Here is a 20,000-nt window from a genome sequence, read left to right on the forward strand (position 1 = left end):
CTCTCTCTCCGCGGTCTCATTTTTTTTTCCTCCTTAAAAGTGCATCAATCTTCCCTTAAATTTCGGGCCATTCCCCCTCCCTTTTCCTGCCCGGTAATCTTCAGCAAACGCAAACCATTTCAATACAGCAGGTCCTTCGCCACATCACAGCAACCCATCCCCCATCCCCCAGATTCCCCGAAGCCCTCCCCCCTAGCCCCCTCCCCGCCCCGGTGCCACCATTACCAAAACGCCTACATCATGGCTTTAATTCCGAGGACGAAAACGACTGGAGAGATTATCATTATGTGCGCATATTTCAATTTGTAAATTCCTCTGATAGAGGCACCGGATGGTTTCGCCATTTAAGCCTTTATAAATCTACAACCGTTAACCTGCCGCACATACTTGGCACTCAACAAGACGGGAAAAATGAAAGAGCACTCAGGGAACAGGCGGATAGTATAATTATAATTTAGGGTCTTCCCTGATAAGACGATGATGACGACGAAAATCACTTTCCTCAAGGTTAACTAAAAAACAATTGTTCTCTAGGTCATACAGCCCACAGTAACTAACCAATCAAACGAAAATTGAAGAAGTAATACTTTGCATTATAACTGCTCTACACGAATAAAATCCTTGTATGTCTGTCTGTCTGTCTCTCGCTATTCAAAATTTATTGAGAGCAACAACAGTGTGGATACGAAAGGAAAAATAGTTTTTTTTACGATGTACGAAGATATAAAGTCAGTGCTTATTTTAAATTTTACCCAAAATGATTACTTTCTCTCTCTCTCTCTCTCTCTTCTCTCTCTCTCTCTCTCTCTCTCTCTCACACACACACACACACACACACACACACACAATGAAGACAAGATCCAAAACCCTCACATCCGCCACAGGAGGACAGGATGATCGAAGCGTGACTCTCCATTAAAAACATTTCACGTCACAATGATTTCTAAATCACAGTTCAAGGAATCAGGTCCACTACGACGAAGTTCTTTCTTACGTGCAAATGGAGACTTGAAAATAGTTGAGTTTTTTTTTTCTTTTTTTGTATCGTTATCCTTATTCTTGTAACCGTAAAAGGTGGAGGAAAATAAGCAGATTTTTAAGAAGCTAATTCAGTTGATAATGCGTAACGTCGACGAGGGCAGGCGAATGAACTTAACGAACAACGTTGTTTAAAATGAGAGAGAGAGAGAGAGAGAGAGAGAGAGAGAGAGAGAGAGAGAGAGACAGTCTCCATCCTATTTATACATTCATATGTACCTCAAAACATGAATGAAAAAAAAAAAAAACATTACTACTACTCCAACCCTAATGAATCAGGTAATATACTTCGCAACATGGGACGAATATCGAGTAAAATAAAATGTATTGAAAAAGATAATGTTGCGATGATGAGGATATTTCTCGATTCCGGTCACCAAAATAAATGACAATCACAACAAATAAAGATTTTGATCTAATAACCAACGTTAAAAGTACTCTTTTAGCATATTGATCCTTAATGCTATTGTACATAATGAATATAAGCATTTCGAGACATAACTGAATGAGGAGGAGGAGGAGGAGGAGGAGGAGGAGGGTGTCACCATCGCCACCACTCTTGTATTCCTGGCACCCCCGGCATCACACCTCTCACCGAGAACGAACCGTGTAAAACATTTCAACAATCTGACAACTTTTCCAACACGCCAGCCAGCCATCACCACTTGGCACCTTCGCAGACGTCACGAGGAATTTGAGGAACTCGGCCATCTGTTGCGCATTTCCCCCCGAAAAGTGACAACCGTGGCACCATTACAACGACGACTTAACGCTGCTGCTAAATACACAAGTGCGCGCGCTCGATCTTAAAACGACAATTCCCGGCAGGTCGAATTCTCCCGTGTAATTTGGAGCCGTGTATCATTCATCCGGTTTTGAAGAGATTATTTCTTCAGTCAGACGCTAAGATAGATAAGACACATATCAGAAGCCAATGGGAAACTGATAGATCGGCTAAACAATTCTAAACTATGTATTCAATACTTCAACCAAATTTCAGTATATCTTTAAGTCATGTCAGATTTTTGACGCTTTTAAGCGAAAATCTGGAAGAAGCTGATGCCTTTTTGGTATGCAATATAAGGAATGGTCGTAAATGAGAGATGTAGCAAATTGCTGGACATTTGAAGCAAGGAAGGTATCAGGGTATTTGCAATGGAATGGGAAGATCTCCCTTGTGGGAGTTAAATGCGAATGAAAGAAAAAGCGGATGATTGTTGGCAAGAGTCAATTGTGTAGAATATGCGAATTGAAAGATCTGAAAGAACATGAAACGTAGATGTACTGGTAAAAAATTTAACTTGGGAGAGACGAAAGATCATTGTTATGAAATGATTTTGGTCTGGTAGAAAGAATGGAGGAAGATAAGTTGGTAAAAGTAAATCATTTTCTCTTATTTGAAGAGACGAGAGGAAAGACTGCAAAGTGCCATACAGGAGTGAAAGAGGTGCTACACAGGAAGGGCCTATTTAATACCCAAGAAATTCGAGAATATGGGTCAGATGAGGTGGATGGTGCAGCGCATGCGTGTGCAGGAGACTTAAATGTTCAGCCGAGAAGGCCTCAGCGTTTGATCCAGATGTTGCTGAGGTTTTCATGCAAAATGGATTCATCTCCCCTTGTGCAGTTCACGGAATAAAAGTTGTTCATCCACGATCCCTAAGTTGAGGTATGAATGTTTCAATGACTGATGTGTTTATCTTTCTAAGTCGTCACAACATCCTAGAGAAACGGCTGACATTTGAAAGAAAAATATTATATATATCTATATCTATATATATATATATATATATATATATATATATATATATATATATATATATATAATATATGATATATATATAATAATAATAAAATGCTCAAAAGCTCTTTTATATTTTCGCTACCTGAAATACATTTTCCTAATGCCTTGTGTACCGACATAAAAATTTACAGCCACAACATTCACTACACCTAGGAAATTAAACGCATTCCGAATCAGTAGCACTAGGTAGAGCCTTTACAAACGACATCATAACTAAACATCAAAACACACCCAGCTATTTGCAGCTGAAACACCCGACAACAGCAGCAGCAGCACCGAATAAAGCCTCACCACAGAGAAAGAAGCAAAGCCGCTTCGAAGCCACATATTCTCTACAACGGAGGAAATCATTTCAACATTTCTGAGCGACGGTGTTGTTCAACGGCATTTCTATTGTGTTGTTCAACAGCTTTCTATTATTTCTGTGAAGCGTCGCGAGGGAATTCCGCTGTCCCTCCAAGAACTATTTCTTTGTACTGCGGAGAACAAATGCACCATTGTACTTGTTCGCCAAAGAACAAATATTCAGGTTTCTGATTGGTGAGCCTTAGTTCTCATTATGGGGGCGACTGATACATCTAAAGCATTTCTCTTCCGACTAAATGGCTTCTTTTCGCTAACAACAGGACTATTAACTCTTCTCAGAGCAGGATCATTATTCTGTTTTGCAAGAAGCCACACAAATGAATAGCAATCTTCTTCAACACGTGTGTTCATAGAAAAAAAAAGGCCATTTGGTTCCTGTAGTGTGTGATAATTATACTCTGTTTCATGTTTACTCTTCCTGCATGACAAACACAGAGTTAAGACTCTTAAAATACTGTGAAGATTCAATTTTATATAGCAATTATAAATGAAGTCAAAGACAGTACCACCATTATCAAACAGTTCTGAGATTAAAGACCAACGAAACAATTAAATTCGTGATAGAACATCAAAAGGGTTGGTGATTTTTTTTATTAAAAAAAATAAATCGGTGATTTATTTGATTTTATATGTATTTTATGACAGAATTACTATTGATTCATCTTTTAGGTTTCCAGTTCTCGCCTAAAGTACGTACTTGCAATTTTTTTTTATAAAAATAAATCGATGCAGCAAAGTTATACCAAGGTTTTATCAATGTTCAACCCATATTTTTCAATTTGTTTGCTTTCAAATAATAATAATAAAAAAAAAGTCATGATTTTTTTTATGAAAAAAAAAAAAAAAAAAAAAAAAAAAATTAATCACTTGCTTAAATCAGTCTGATTTAATCACTGCCAACCCTGATCATAAGCCTCATGAAAACACTCTGAGCCATATTCCCCTTCACCTCAAAATCTTCCGCCCCATAAACAGCATTAGGGACAACGTTCTTTCTACGGAATCGCATGACAAACAGACTCGAACGTTAGACAAAAATCTTTGGAGAAATGGTGACAGCGTCGGTAACGCCTCTTGCGTGGAGCGAATAACTGATTTTCTTACAAGGCCCAGAACGCGTGTGCGTACGACAGATGCACACACACGTACGCACATACAATAAGGGAAAAAAAAAAATAGAGGCTCCAGAGGTACAATACTATTCCTAAAAATGACCCCATGAAAAATAAAAGATACTTTTTTTTTAACTTTTTTTTTCTAACCCTCAAAAATAGGAAGAGGAAAGAACCTTTGCTGAGAATCATGACGTCGAGAATAAAACTTACATAAGAGAGAGAGAGAGAGGAGAGAGAGAGAGAGAGAGAGAGAGAGAGAGAGCGTGCCCTTCCTTCTTACCATCATAAGCTCGGACGAGTGTTCCCGTGGTGGGAAAAATCGAGCCATTTCTATTCGGTGCGTTGCCGAGTGTCCAGGTCGGGGCGGAAGGACAGCTGGCCCAGATGGTTCACGTCTTTGCCATCTGCGTCATACTAACCTACCGCATAACCCCCCATCAAACATACACACACAGATACGAACTCTCGTGTGTTACGAGAACACACGCTCATTCATACATAAATGCTACTGCTTTATCCTAGTATGTTTGCTTTAAAAAAAAATTAAAATAAATTACATTGTGTTAGTAGGTTCGTCTACAAAAATGAAAACAAATTACTTTGTTAGTATGTTCGTAAAAAATTACTTTATGATAGTATGTTCCGTCTACAAAAATGAAAAAAGTTACTTTATGTTAGTATGTTCGCCTAAAAAATTGAAAAAAATTACTTTATGTTGGTATGTTCGCCCAAAAATGCAAAAATGACTTTATATTATGTAGTATGATCGCCTAAAAAAACCCAAAAATGTTATTTTATGTTAGTATATTCGTCTAAAAAAATTCAAATAAATTACTTTATATTAGTATATTCGCCTAAAAAATCAAGACAAATGACTTTATGTTATGTACTACGTTCACCTAAAAAATGAAAACAAATTACTTCATATTATGCAGTGCGTTCGCCTAAAACAATAAAACAATTTACTAACATCTAGTTGATTTACAATATACACAAAAAATCGGACTCGATGACGTTATGGATGGCAGTATTACCAACGGAATGTTCGTCCCAATTAAAACACTTGTCCTTAACAGCTTTCTCGTGTACTTGACCGATGAAATGTACCGATCAGTCGTCTGAAGCTTTCGTGAATGAGATCTCAGCAGGGCGACGAAGAGTCTACTTTACGTTGTCTTTGGATAACACTCTTTGGACAAGTCCAAAAGCAAACGAGTCAAAGAGCACACAAAGAGAGCGAAAGTGAAATACAAAATATTGAAATTAGCACTTACATGAAAATAAAAAGAACTCAGCAGGAAACCTCCTTGAATCCTATTAATTGCCAAGAAAACACACGGACAATGTATTTTTGTACTTAAAAAAAGAAAAAAAAATTAACAAGACCATGGGGGCCCGGCCGGGCCGAGCAGAGAGAGAGAGAGAGAGAGAGAGAGAGAGAGAGAGAGAGAGAGTCCCCTCTTTCCAAAAAATGGTGTCCCTGAGCCCTAAGTCAAGAAAAGTGGCATGAGGGACCACAGGAGCTGTCGAGTCTCAGTGCCAAAGCTCATCACGTATACCGTATGTGTAGCGGCCACTGGCCAGTCTATTCCCAGGAGCCTTATTTCCCCAAGACTAAGCCTACCAACTCGCGCCCACACTCACATAACCACATACAGATGCCCTATTTTATATATTTGTTATAAATACTTTTATATACATACTTTGATGGCCTACGTTCTATCGCCTCCTCTTCCTGTGGACCTTAGTGCATCTAATGGTAATCTCAATATGCAAAAATTACTGAGGGAATTAAGATGAAAATTTCTCTCTGAACAGGAAGCGCTGATAAAATAAATATTACAAGATCAAAATGATCTACATACACTATTTAAAAAATGGGCTGATTTAAAAATAAGACCTACAGAAAGAAATACGAAACATCACAAAATTATCTACACAATACCTCGGTTTGTGCGCATACATATAAAAATACTAATATATTGTTCATGGTATATGCGAGTGATTTTTATTTATATATATATATATAATATATATATATATATATATATATATATGAGTGTATGTGCAAAAGGCCAAAGGCATGAAGGAAAGTGAAAGAATGGAGTACCACTGCAAGGCCTTCCAACTTCTTGTCCTTTACTAAGCTTAATAAAGGATAAGAAGTCGAAGGCCTTGCAGCAGTACTCCATTGTTTCACTTTCCTTCGAGCCTTAGGTCTTTATTTAAGGATTCACCAATTTCCAAAAGTGTGTGTGTGTGTGTGTAGTTAGGTCCCTTTTTACATAAAATTAAGAACTCTTGCCCTTGAACTTTTTCTCAGGATATTACAATCTATCTATCCTACAGGGAATGCTATAAGCTGCGTTATGCTTTCTAGCATTTTCGAAATGGCCTGGTCTTCTCGGAAATAATATTAGCAACAATAATGCGTTTTGTAACCAACAGACACAATATAGCACTTAATACAAGTATCATAATAACATTAAGAATCTAAAGGACACAATATACCAATCGATACACTTATACGTAACGGTCTATTTTCTCACCGACATAAGGTAGACATTCACGATGACAAAGCAACAAGATTATGTGAAAAGCAAAACATGATCAGTAAGCAACCGGAAGCACCATCGGGTTCCTTGAGGAAGTTTACCTATATATTCCAGAAAAAAAAAAGGGCCGCCAAGATCGAAAACCTAAACTATAAACATCTATAAATAACCCCATGTGAACCAACAGCTATATGCACATCGGACTCTCATCCACAAATACAAACACGACGCTGCTGCCGTAGCAATATATATCGAAAACACACATACATACAGATGGGGGGGGGGGGATGGGAGAGGAGGGAAGGTGAGAAGGGGGTTGGGGTATATGGCACAATGTTGAGGGAGGGAAGGGGGAATGAACATGTGTCGGGGCCGAACATTCCCTTCCCCGTCAGGACATCGGAGCCGTCGGTGTGGCATCAAGGTAACCAAGGAATGGGGGAGGGGGGAGGGAGGGAGGGAGGGGGTGGAAAGGAGGAGAGAAGAGAAGTGGGATGGGGAAGGTCGCAGAAGGGAGGGGTGAGGACCTCGGGCGAGCGACTGGTGCCGTGCAATAATTCAATAGCGCGCCCTACTCGCCGATACACACGGTGACTGACAGCTCAGGAAAGAGGGGGAGGCCCACAGGGAGGGAGGGAGAGGAGAGAGAGAGAGAGAGAAAGGGGAGAAGGAGGAGAAGAAGAAGCGAGGTGAATGAGGGGAAAAGGACGGGAGAGGGGGAGGTAGGACGGCGGAAGGAGAAGGTGAAAGGACGTCAAGAGAAATGGGTACGGCAAAAGGAGGACTTGTTGGCACACGAAGGAGAAACAGAGAACTGAAAAGAAAAAAAAAAATGATAAGAAGAGGGGGAAAGCTGGAAGAAAAGAGAAGAATGGGGGATAAACTGAGCACGCGAAGGAATGCAAGACATAGTGAAGAGGCCGAGAACAAGGGGGTATAACCATCTTATTCCGTATTCAATATTTGCTGGGTCACCGACGACCCCTAACAAGCAACTCCTCCCAACCCCCACCCCCTACCCCGAATCCCTCTCTTCCCCCACCACACCACTTTCCCAAACACGCTTTCACACCCGAGAAGTGTCGGGACTCAAACAGGTTCAGAATGGAAATGATTTTAGCTTTATATTCAATGGGGGAGCCATGCCAGAGAGAGAGAGAAGAGAGAGAGAGAGAGAGAGAGAGAGAGAAAGCAATAACTTCCATATAGTATTTAGCATCATAAACTTCCGTTAATTTAATTCACACCCTCATTACCTATCTCAAAAATGCTAGGAATAACAAACATAATTAAGAACAAACACATACCTAGCTAATGAACACAGTACATAACGAGGGGATTAACAAAATATATCCAAGAGAGAGAGAGAGAGAGAGAGAGAGAGAGAGAGAGAGAGAGAGAGAGAGAGAGAGAGAATCCCACCACACAAGACCCCCAGCATCGCTTAAGCTTAGAGTAAAATCCTTCTGATTCCGGCCTTGGCACATTCGAAATAAATATAAAAACGTCCTACTCCCCCTTTTCTTTCTTTCTTTGCCGCATAGGGCCACAACGTGCAGCTAAAACAAACACGGAAGGAATAACAAATTCGGAATGGCGAAGACTTATTATATATATGTATGTATATATATACAAGAGTCATCACTATGTGATCACGCTCAAATGGTGAATTAAAAATTCATATGGAGAAGCAGCAAAACTATTTATTTCACTCGGTATCCATACTACCGAAATGGGCACTAAAATAATGAGGAACACATAACGAATAAAACGAATAAGACACAGATAGATATAATTAAGGAACACAGAGAGAGAGAGAGAGAGAGAGAGAGAATTTTCTAGAGTAACGCGGACAACACTTAATTACAATAAACTAAAACATGAAAGACTTTAAGACGAAGAAAATAAACCTAAGAATGGAGAACGATTTAAGAATACGGGTCCTGAATCTCTCTCTCTCTCTCTCTCTCTCTCTCTCAGCACCAGCACCAGCACCAGCACCACCACCACCACCACCACCACCTCCACCTCCACCTCCCTCCACCAACTCCACCAGCCAGCGAGCGGAGGTAACAAAGGCAGCGCGTGATGGACGTTCGCTTCGCTATTTCTGACTCAAAATTGCCTCCGTGAAATACTTGCGCTTCGGGGACGTGGCTGGAATACGGCTATACCCGGGGGGGAGGGGGGGACGCCCCTCTACCACTCTCTACCAACCAGCGACGGAAGGGAGAGACAAGAGAAAGAGAGAGAGAGAGACCGAGAGAAAATAGGATAGAGAAAGAGAGAGAGAATACGATAAAAAGCAAAATGGAGAAAGAAGAGAGACAGAGCAAGAAAAAATTACTGGTGGAGGGATCACAATTGGGAGGATGCGTGGAAAAACAGACGAAGTCTCTGGCATCTCTCCACTAGCGAGTTAAGGGAAAGGAAAGAAGTGGATAAGAAAAACTAAGAGGATAAAAGAAGAAGAGGAGACGTGGAGGACGAGAGAGAGAGAGAGAGAGAGAGAGAGAGAGAGAGAGAGAGAGAGAGAGGCACTGGAAGGAGAAGATGTAGCGAAGGCGATCTCTCTGGCTTCTCTAAAGTAACCAGCTACGGAATGGAAAAGAAAAGAAGATAGAGGGTACAGGCAAAATGGAGAGAGAGAGAGAGAGAGAAAGAGAGAGAGAGAGAGTAAACTTTAGAATCTAATGAACAGGGCGGTTTTTATCCAAATGAGATATGGATAAATCACGACAGCAAATTACAGCAATTAATAAAATACAATAGATATGAACTGACAGGTCTCACAGGCCATCTAATATTAAATAAACTCAAATCATAACTTCATAAACTCTTAGGCCTCAGCTAAGTGCAATGTAATTTCATGGAATGCGGGAAGAAACACGATATACATTTAAGGGTCACGAACAACACACTCTTTAATAAAAAAAATAAAGAATCTGAACGTACACGATTGTGAATGAGTCCTCAACTAATCAAACGAACAACTGACTTTACTAAAGAACAAATCTACAAGAAATAAAATGGTAAAACATCCGAATAAAATGTGATCATTAATAAAGAAGATCTCGTGAATAAAAATGGGAAACTGCAAACTCTGGTTTACCAGAATAACTCAAGAAACATGACCAATTACAAACGAGAAGAGGTAAGGAACAAAGTGTTCTCAATAACAAAAGGAAGATGTAATAGCAAAACTGAGGCAAAATACGAAGTTAAAAGTCCAATTTTATGACTGCACCCAAAAGCCTTCGTAAACGAATATAGAGCAAATCTTCAATGTCAAACGAATATAGAGCAAATCTTCAATGTCGATGAATTTCTAAGCAATGACTATAATACCCTTATCTAATTCTTTTAATTTTTCACTGATCTCCGTTCGGTGTCTAGACTAAATACCACGACAACAAATCACCATTACCACTAACAGCAACAAAATAAAACAACAAGAACAAGTAACAAACAGTAATGGATACTGAAGAAAAAAAAAGACAGATAATAAATTATACTCCTAAATGACAGACAGTGGAGTAAAACCCAATTTAGTTAAGAGCACATTCAAGTCCGCCATCCCACAAGGTCAGAGAGAACCAATTAAAAGCATTTATAAAGGAAGGAAAGGAACGGAAAGAAAGAGAGAGAGAGAGAGAGAGAGAGAGAGACTACGGATGATTTTTGTAGGGATACTCGGTATGAACGCATTAACAAAAAGAAACGATTAAACTGGGGAAACAAGATGAGGAATGGAGGAACAATTAATTGACAAAACTTAGCAAGCCTTCCCAGCAAACCATAATGGAACAAATGAAGTTAAAATGCCGGAAGAGTAAGAGGATAAGGGGAAGTTTTAGGCCTTTGGTGGAGAGAGAGAGAGAGAGAGAGAGAGAGAGAGAAGGAACGGCCTAGGGAGAGGGGAAAGGGGAAGACGGGAGGAAAGAGGTAAAGCCCAGAAGGGTGAAAATAGGAAAATAGGGAAGGGGGTGGGGTGGATGGGAAGTGAGGATGTGGGGGGGGGGGGAAGAGGAATGGCAGACCCAATAACAACAGCAACAGCAACAACAACAACAACAATAATCAATTAACGAACACAGGCGTCGTTGCATGGAGGAGAAGTGAGAAGCCCGAGTGGAAACAAAGTAGTGGCCCATTAATTCCGGGCCACTCAGGGCCAAGCCGCCAGTTTCCTTTGTATCGAAAGTGTTTCCACAAAGATGGAAATTGAGAGAAAAACATTCTGCTTCAATTGCAGCCAGGCTATAAAGACAAACTTTGGGTTAATGTATTTCTTTAACCGCTACGACGACAAAACCGAGCGTTCGCCTACCATATACTCTTCTTCCACTGTCAACTGCTCGATAACCTCGTCGAGTGAATTCGCCATTAACAGGTAACTTAAAAATTAATAAAAGTGCTTTCATAGAACTGATTCACTGGAAAGAAGTTCATCTCAATCTAACTGTGCATTTAATTTTGATGTCACATCATCATCAACTTCGATGACCCTTCTTGTTGTAAAGCCAGTGTAATAATGTATATTCAAAATTATTACAGTTCAACACAACAAAATAGGTATTTTATATATAATATATATATCTATTATAATTAATATATATATATATAAAATATATATATCTATATATATATAGTATACTACATATATACATTATATATATATAGATAGTAATATAGTATAGAAATATGTTACCATACATACCGACATACATGACAACATACGTACAGAGATATAGATATTAATATAGATGATATAGATATATATATATAATATATTATAGATCAACAGAAAAGCCATAGTACGTACATTCTGGGAAATCGTCAGTAGCATCGCAGCAGCAAAAGAGAAAACGTAAAAGAGCATTATCCGACATACCATGTTTCATTAAAAAAAAATAATAATAACGACTGACAACAAAAGCTAAAGTGATAACCCAAAGGTTTCACATAAAACAAAAAAAAACAAGTTATACAGGAGAGAATGTGAGAGATAATGAAAAAATAAAAATAAATGAAACGACTGCTCGAAGCGTACTGTATATATGAAATAGGTCGGACTAAAACAGTGTTTTTCCAGTTCAACCATGTCAACCCATTACACATGTCGGTTCGATAAAGCGTTAACGTCTACCCAAGTATAATGTAAAGCGTGCTGGAATATTTTACGAGGTTCAAACCACATATGCTCGGTTTTGGAAATTAGGTCTCTCTCTCTCTCATTTAAAGCATGTGTACAATAGCACTGAAATGAGTTGCGTGTGTTTCTGTGTTTGTTTATACGCCTCATATACATATATATATATATATATATATATATATATATATATATATATATATATATATATATAAATATATATATATATATAAATATATATGTATATCATATATAAACATATTATAAATATACATATATATGTATATGATATTGCATATATATATGTATGTATATGTATATGTATATATATATATATATATGTATATATATATATATTATATATATATATATATATATTCTGAAATAGATGGGTAAAATATTGACAAAGTTTCTTACCAGACACCAGACTAAGCTCATAACATAAATACTCAAATTGAAATGTAGCAAACTGTGTCAGTCATTATCAGGTCCTGTAACAAAATGAGGACCAATTTTTTTTTTTGTAATAAATAACCACTTTGAAGAAAAAATGATGTCTAGAGTCTTTATTAAAAACTTAAAAATGACCTTCAACAATACACGTAGGGCAATCCGTTTGACAAGGCCACCTGCGTTTAATTAGAAAAAACCAAAAACAACGGATGTTTAACGAATTAGCACCAATCAATGTGTCAATGACTAGGCCAGTAATATCCAGCATAACAAGCAGAGCTATGGAACTTTTTATTCAACCAATCGTCGAAATGATTAACATTTCGTATTTGGCAGCACAAAGTAAACACTCGGTACGTTAACCAAGAAATGTTGTACGACTGCCTATGCACATTTTCGGATATAGTGGTGTTAGTGATGTTACTATTGTATTTATTTAATATATATATATATATATATATATATATATATATATATATATATATATATATAATATAATAAAACGAGCCCATCAAAACAGCCAAAGTATAGAGAGAAAATGCTATATTTCGAGACTGCTCTCTTCTTCAGGTAGATGAATCTACCAGAAGAGAGAGTGACAACAGGTCCTCTGAAATATAGTATTTTCTATTAATACTTTGGCGTTTTGATGGGCTCCTTTCATTAGTTGGAATTCTGTTGTACAGAATATTTTTTTCCAGTCATACTATATATATATATATATATATATATATATATATATATATATATATATATATATATATATATATATATATACACGTATATATATACAGACAGATAGATAGATATGCATATATATAATAATTTTCTCTTTCAAGTTCAACAACCCCACTTATTCCTTTTCACTGATAAGTTCCTCTATACAAATCGTCTTACTTTCATCAAGAAGCGTTAATAACGCTCTTTTTCCTTTCCTCCTTATAATTTCCCGTCTCAACAGCTTTAGTTGACGACAAATGAGCAACAAACACACACAGATGAAGGTCATCCATTTATCGTATCGTCTCTGCGTCGACAAAGCACATCTCCGAGAACAACTCGGGAGAAGGAACCGCAGAGCAAAACAAAACAAAACAGCATTGCGTAACACTTCGAACGAAATAAATAATTTAGAAAAGCCACTCGGAACACTTATTATTTTACTGGTCGCATTACTACGAGTAGCAGTAGCCGGGTCTGAGCACTCCTTCCCCTTACAAAAAAAACCACCGATTGAAAGTAGAAGTAGCAGTAGCAGAAGCAGTAGCAGAAGGAGCAGAAACCTTTTCCCAAGGAAAATCGGTAGCGGGGGCCGAAAAAAGCCCGTCGTCTACTCGGGCCGACATAAATTACGGTCATGGCAACCCCATAGCCCCAGAGAGAGAGAGAGAGAGAGAGAGAGAGAGAGAGAGAGAGAGAGAGTCGATCTTCGGCATCTTCGCATTCAATCTGGAAGTTCATTTTCAGATGGAATCGTTCCTCCTGACTCAAGGCCAAGGGAGAGAGATGAAGATAGGGGGAGATACAAGAAGGGGGGTAGGGTTGAGTAGGAGGTAAAGGGTAGGTGAGGGGGGGAGAGGTGGAGATAGATGTAGGGAAGGCTGTTAAGATGAGGGAGTGAGCGAGAAGGACGAATGCTGGGAGATAGAGAGAATCGTAGTAGAGATGAAAAAAAAAAGTAATGTAAGCAAAATCAAAAGGAATAATCGGGAACATTAGTAGTAAAGAAAGGAATAAATTAAAATTGCATATTATGAGAACTTACGCAACAACAGGAAAAAGGAATATAGAAGCAAATACCAAACAAACCTGAATTCAAAAGATAACAAAAACCATTCTGAAGAAAAAGTCCACAAACCTAACAATGAACTTCATAAACTTAATTAAATTCCCATACCTTCTTTTTCCCTAAAGACTTTTCCTTTACATTTCAACGACCAACTACTGTGAATAAGAAATGACACCAACAACCTTACCGGATAAGAAATCAACTAAATTCAACCACAAAATACCATAACGATACCGATACCAGTAATAAAACAATTTTTTAAACTGTAAAGCAATGATCCTACACACGGTGAACATCCTAGAGAGAGAGAGAGAGAGAGAGAGAGAGAGAGAGAGAGAGAGAGAGAGAGAGAGAGATAGATCTTAGCAGGGCGACGAAAAGTATACTTTACGTTGTCTTTGGATAGCAGTCTTTGGACAAGTTAAAAAGCAAAATAGTCAATGACCACACACAGAGAGCGCAAGTGAAATACAAAATATTGAAATCACCACATACATTGAAATAAATAGGGATTAGTGGGAAGCCATCTTGAATCCTATTAATTGCCAAAAAAACACTAACAAAATATTTTTGTACTCCCCTCAAAAAAAAAACTAATAAGACCAAGGGGGCCGAGAGACAGAGAAAGAGAGAGAGAGAGAGAGAGACGTACGTTACGTCGAACGGGTCCATATCTAATTAAATTATCAGAGCTGACCCTAGACCACGATTATGACGAAACAAAACGGTGTAGTCAATTCAGACGATGAAGTCGGAAAAACATAAAAGTTCCCAGCGTCTCGGGAACTTATTAAAGGATTAACTACCTCCGTCGGCTTCAACTAATCCACGATAGTTACCCTCGCACGCAATCCGGCCTTCCTTTCACGGTCTAGTATTTTTAAAAGCGAACTTCCCCCCCCCCCCCTTCCCACCGCCACCCTACCTATTTCCCCAACCTCTCCAAAGCCCAATCCTCTTCCTCTCTCTTCTTATTGCATCTGTCCATCGTTCAGTGAGTTGTAGAATTGGCTAAAACAAAAACATTTATATATATATATATATATAATATATAATATATATAATATATATATATATATATATATATATATATATATATATATGTATCTGTAACGAAAATGTCCAATGAATTTTAAGCCATGCATTATGATTAGATTCTTCCTACGAAAAATAAAAAATTGTGAAGACATGTAAGTCTTTTTATCCATGTTTTATAATTTTTTAACAATGTTTTTTAATTAACAGATTACATCACCTTGATTTATACGTCTAAATACACATACAGCAAGACAGACTTTCAATTATGCTTGTGCAAGCAATTGCATTCACATGGGAATTACCCTATATTCCACTCACGTTTCATTTCGTGGATTTTATACATCATTACTTTTCTTATTTCATTTCCAACCTTTTACAGAGGTCGTTTTCTAGAGAAGTATAATGCAGAAAAAATTAATGGTTTTCAAAAAAATGCAAGAAAGTAAATACGCTGCCAATTGACAATGTTGAGGTAAGAAAACGGATTAAAATGAAGACACTCGCTGATCCAAGGCAAAAGTAGAATATACTACAGTCAAAATGAACGGGGACATCACTCATCTCAACCGATACCACTATTCGTTTCAAGGAGGGTCCTGAAAATGTTGTCTGCTTGACTAGAATTTACATTAAAATTTGGAATCATCAAAATCATTAAAAAAAGAAAAGCATTGTACACCCATTAGCAGCCGGACAGCAACTCAAACTGAAATTTTCTTTAGCCTTTACTGGCTGGTATTGAACGCTTTCGTTCCACTTAACGAAAGTTAGAAGTCTAATAAGTCTTCGAATTCAAGAAATGCCCCAGAATATCCAATCCACAAGAATGAAATGTTTAACAAGGTGAAATGACGGCAACGTACCAGAATTGGCTTTTGAATCAATTACTTTTCTTTTTGTGAAGCCAAATGAGTGAATATTTGGGTTTCGCACCAATCATTCCCGAATTTCTAACAAGCCACCACTTACTTACTCGGAGGGAAATTCGTTTCAATTAAATGTAAGTCCAATACAATTCGGGAGCGTCATAAGTACGATACTGTTTGATAAATGGCAACAGCGTTTTCGCTGACTTAGGAATTATGAAAACGCAAACCGTTCGGGAAATTTACGCGTTCGTTAATATAATAGTAACTAAGAAACACTTAATAAACGACAACTCGACGTTAAGTTAAGGAGCGGCGACACGCGACGTTCGAAACGAATCCACTTGACTTTGGACTAAGTAAATGTAATGTATACTGTTTTAAAAGGTTCTAATTCCCCGTTCTTCAATTAACATAAAAACATCCCCTAACTAGTAAATGGTTTTTCTTTTATAAAGATGCACACACCTATTGTGTTTTCGAAACGAATCCACTTGACTTTGACTACGTACGTGTAAATATATTATTTTAAAAGGTTTTCATTTCCCCATTCTTCTTAAATTTATAGAAAAACATCCCCTAACTACTAAATGGTTTTCTTTTATAAACATGCACACATCTTTAGTGTTTATTGTACAAGGAGCTACAAGATAAAATTAACAACACACCTGGTTGTGGTGGGCTATTTCTATAAGAAAAATAGTTATTTTCGTCCACTTTAAACACACTCACACGACTATCTATCTATCAATCTATATCTATCTATCCTTACCATACTGAAAAGTTGGATAAAGATCTAAAAGACAGACACACTTCGATATGACCTACTTCAACAACTACCAGACTTCTAAATATTACTTGAATTATTTTCAACGAGCCGGGCAAACGGCAGTGCCAGAGAACAGTCCCCTTCCCCCCCCCACCTCCTCTTCCCCCTTTCCTTTCCTCCCATCCCATCCCCTTCCCAAACACCCCCTCCCTCTCCCCTTACACGGTAGAATTTTCCCCATTCACAATCAACGTGATAAATAATATCTGTCAAGAGGTTAACCATAAAGATCCTGAAACGGAAGGCTTCAATGGAGTTCATAATTTATCCTGACATACCGAGAGAGAGAGAGAGAGAGAGAGAGAGAGAGAGACCTGGAGATCAAGAGAGATCTGAGACACGAGAGAAGTGGGGGGAGGAAGGGGGGTTGTGTATATTTATACGAGATTTTGAGGGACACGAGGACTATCAATTTTTCATGTATTTTTCCTTTTGGAATTATATATTTAAAAGGAAATGTCCCTAAACATTTCAAATGTTCTTCTCTTACCTACATTTTACATATTTCAAAGGGAATAATATTGCAAGACCTCCTCAAAACAACCGGCAAAAATAAGCATAGAATATTCGACCCCTTGGAAGCCTCAAATTTCAGCCAACTAAATTTATCAATAGTAAAACCAACTGGACATTTAAAACCAGACAAAATGGTCGAAAAAGACAATTACAAAAGAAATGAAAAATGATAAAAGGACTAAAAACAGATAACATAAATCAGAAACATTCACAACTCACAAAAATCAGAACATTAATAATAAGATTTAAAATAATAGAATGCAAAAATTACAAAAACTTGAAACTAATAATACAATTATAGAATACATAAGTAACAAAATATAAAAAAACTATAAGGATTAAAACTAATAGAATATGAAAACAAATCAAAACTGTAAAGGCTCAAACTCTGATAATAATTATATTAGTAACAAATATACAGAATAAACATACAAAATTTAACATAAGGATTAACACCAAATGAATATGAAATATACAGAAAAAGCAAAAGGCTCAAACTACGATAATTATATAATTAACAAATACAGAATAAACAAAAAATTTAACATAGGGATTAACACCAAACGAATATGATAAACAAAACAAAACAGTAACAAGCTCAATAATGATAATGAAAAGAAGAAAAAGGACAAACTCACCTGCTCGTATTTCTCAAGTTCTTGGTGGTATATCTGTCTGATCTGTCCGAGCTTGGCGCGGTAATCGGAGTGCTCGATGGCGGAGTCGCCGGCGCCAGCCGCAGCCGAGGCGTTAGCGGCAGCGCCCGCCCCGCCGCCCTTCTCGGGTCCCGCGACCCCCTCGGCGATCAGCATGTTGTCCAGGCGCATTAGCTGGGGGTCGGGTGGCTCCTCTTCTTGCGTGTTTCTGAGCGACAACACTGCAAAAGAACCACAGTGACGAATGAACAATCGAGGCCCAATTACCGGCGATATGGCGCGTTAAAAAAAAAAAGAAAAAAGAAGAAGAGGAGGATGAAGAAGAAGAGGAAGAAGAAGAAGAAGGCCGTAAAGCAGCAGCGTTGCGAATGATGTATATATCTCGTCATAAAATAGTGTGTGGTGTTCGTTATGTTTATGTTGTTATAAATGGCTGGAGGGTCAGAAGAAGTGCTACGTGTTTGAATTTGAGGAAGCCGTTAAGCGGCAAGAAAATAAGGTATATGCACGAATGCGCCGAATCTAATTTCCAGGATATAAAATGGATATTGATATTAAGACTAAATTGATATGAGTTTGGCACTTTTAAGGAATCTAAAAGGTATGACCATTATATATGACCAGAAAGAACAAGAACAAAATAGTGTGAGAGGGGAACGTATATTGTACTAATAGCCAAAGAAATATTACGAGAACAAATCAAGTACGTTAAAATACATACGATTTCTTAACAAAACCCTTTAGTGATTCCCCTTCGGTCTTCGGGGACATTTCTAAAAATATGCATAAAAGCTCCCCCATTCTATATTTATGAACTACTTTCTGAGAAGTCGACCTACTAGGAGAAATACTTCTTCCTCAGCAACGGATAATCCTTCAAGATATATGAATCTAGATTACATGAAAATAAAATCAGCGAAAATACTAATAAAATGAAGGGAATTCTACAATTATCGCACGAGACCAGATTCCCTGTGGTTTCGAAGCCTCACCAAAACTCGATGTCGGCACAAGCCTTTTACGCTACGTTTCATTTCTCTCAAGAAACGCGGTCTGATAATTATGTTAGTATACGATATACTTCTAAAAAAATCCTTCACTGAAATGCTGACTATTTAGGTATTCAATATATCTAGTCACTCGAATTGTGTTGCGGCTGATACCGTAGTGTCTGGAAAAGTCTTTGCCGGATTAAATAAGTCATTGCTGAATAAAATACTAATAATTAAAAGGCAAATAACCAAGGCAACGTTTTTAGCTTCAACTACTATTTCTATTATGACTAAAATTGTGTTGCAGTAATTTCTACAAAATACTAAGTCACAAAACATATAAATAAGGTAACGCTTTTAGCTTCAACAATTATTTGTTGCTCATAGTTTTTCGTATTTTTATTACTTTTGGCAATTTTTTATATAAACAGATACTGGACGTCCCTACAGGTGTACTGTTCAAGAATATTTGCCCACAATGAATAACATCTTTGGCTGCCTCTAAATAATATCAGTTATGGTAGAACAACGACTACTAATTAATAAATGAGTTTTCTAGATACAATATAACCTAAAATTTATTACCATTGACTATGCAAAATTTAATGAGTTTTCTAGATATAATGAAATCTAAAATCTTACTACGGACAATACAAAATTTAATGAATTTTCTAAATACAATGAAATATATAAATTATTACAAAGGACAATACTAAATTAATTTATCATTAATAATTGAAATTAGGACTTTATCAATAATCAGTAACATGTACCTTCGGAAAAAAAAAAAAAATGTAATACGAGCTGTCCTGAAAAACATTCAGTGCAGAT

The 20,000-nt window shown here is 37.5% G+C and overlaps 1 protein-coding gene across 4 annotated transcripts in view; it reads right to left on the reverse strand.

Moving 5' to 3' along the window:
• LOC135202464 (homeobox protein extradenticle-like) overlaps window positions 1-18,398 on the reverse strand; it is an 81,730-nt gene extending 63,332 nt beyond the window's left edge. For all 4 annotated transcript variants that reach the window (XM_064231868.1, XM_064231869.1, XM_064231866.1 and 1 more), the window contains exon 1: window positions 18,160-18,398. In XM_064231868.1, the coding sequence (XP_064087938.1) occupies window positions 18,160-18,348 (189 nt within the window). In that variant the 5' untranslated portion in view covers window positions 18,349-18,398. The remainder of the gene's footprint in view (window positions 1-18,159) is intronic.
• Between the last annotated feature and the right edge of the window lie 1,602 nt (window positions 18,399-20,000).

The sequence above is a fragment of the Macrobrachium nipponense genome, chromosome 30, assembly GCF_015104395.2.
Source record: "Macrobrachium nipponense isolate FS-2020 chromosome 30, ASM1510439v2, whole genome shotgun sequence".
In the NCBI taxonomy this organism is placed as follows: domain Eukaryota; kingdom Metazoa; phylum Arthropoda; class Malacostraca; order Decapoda; family Palaemonidae; genus Macrobrachium; species Macrobrachium nipponense.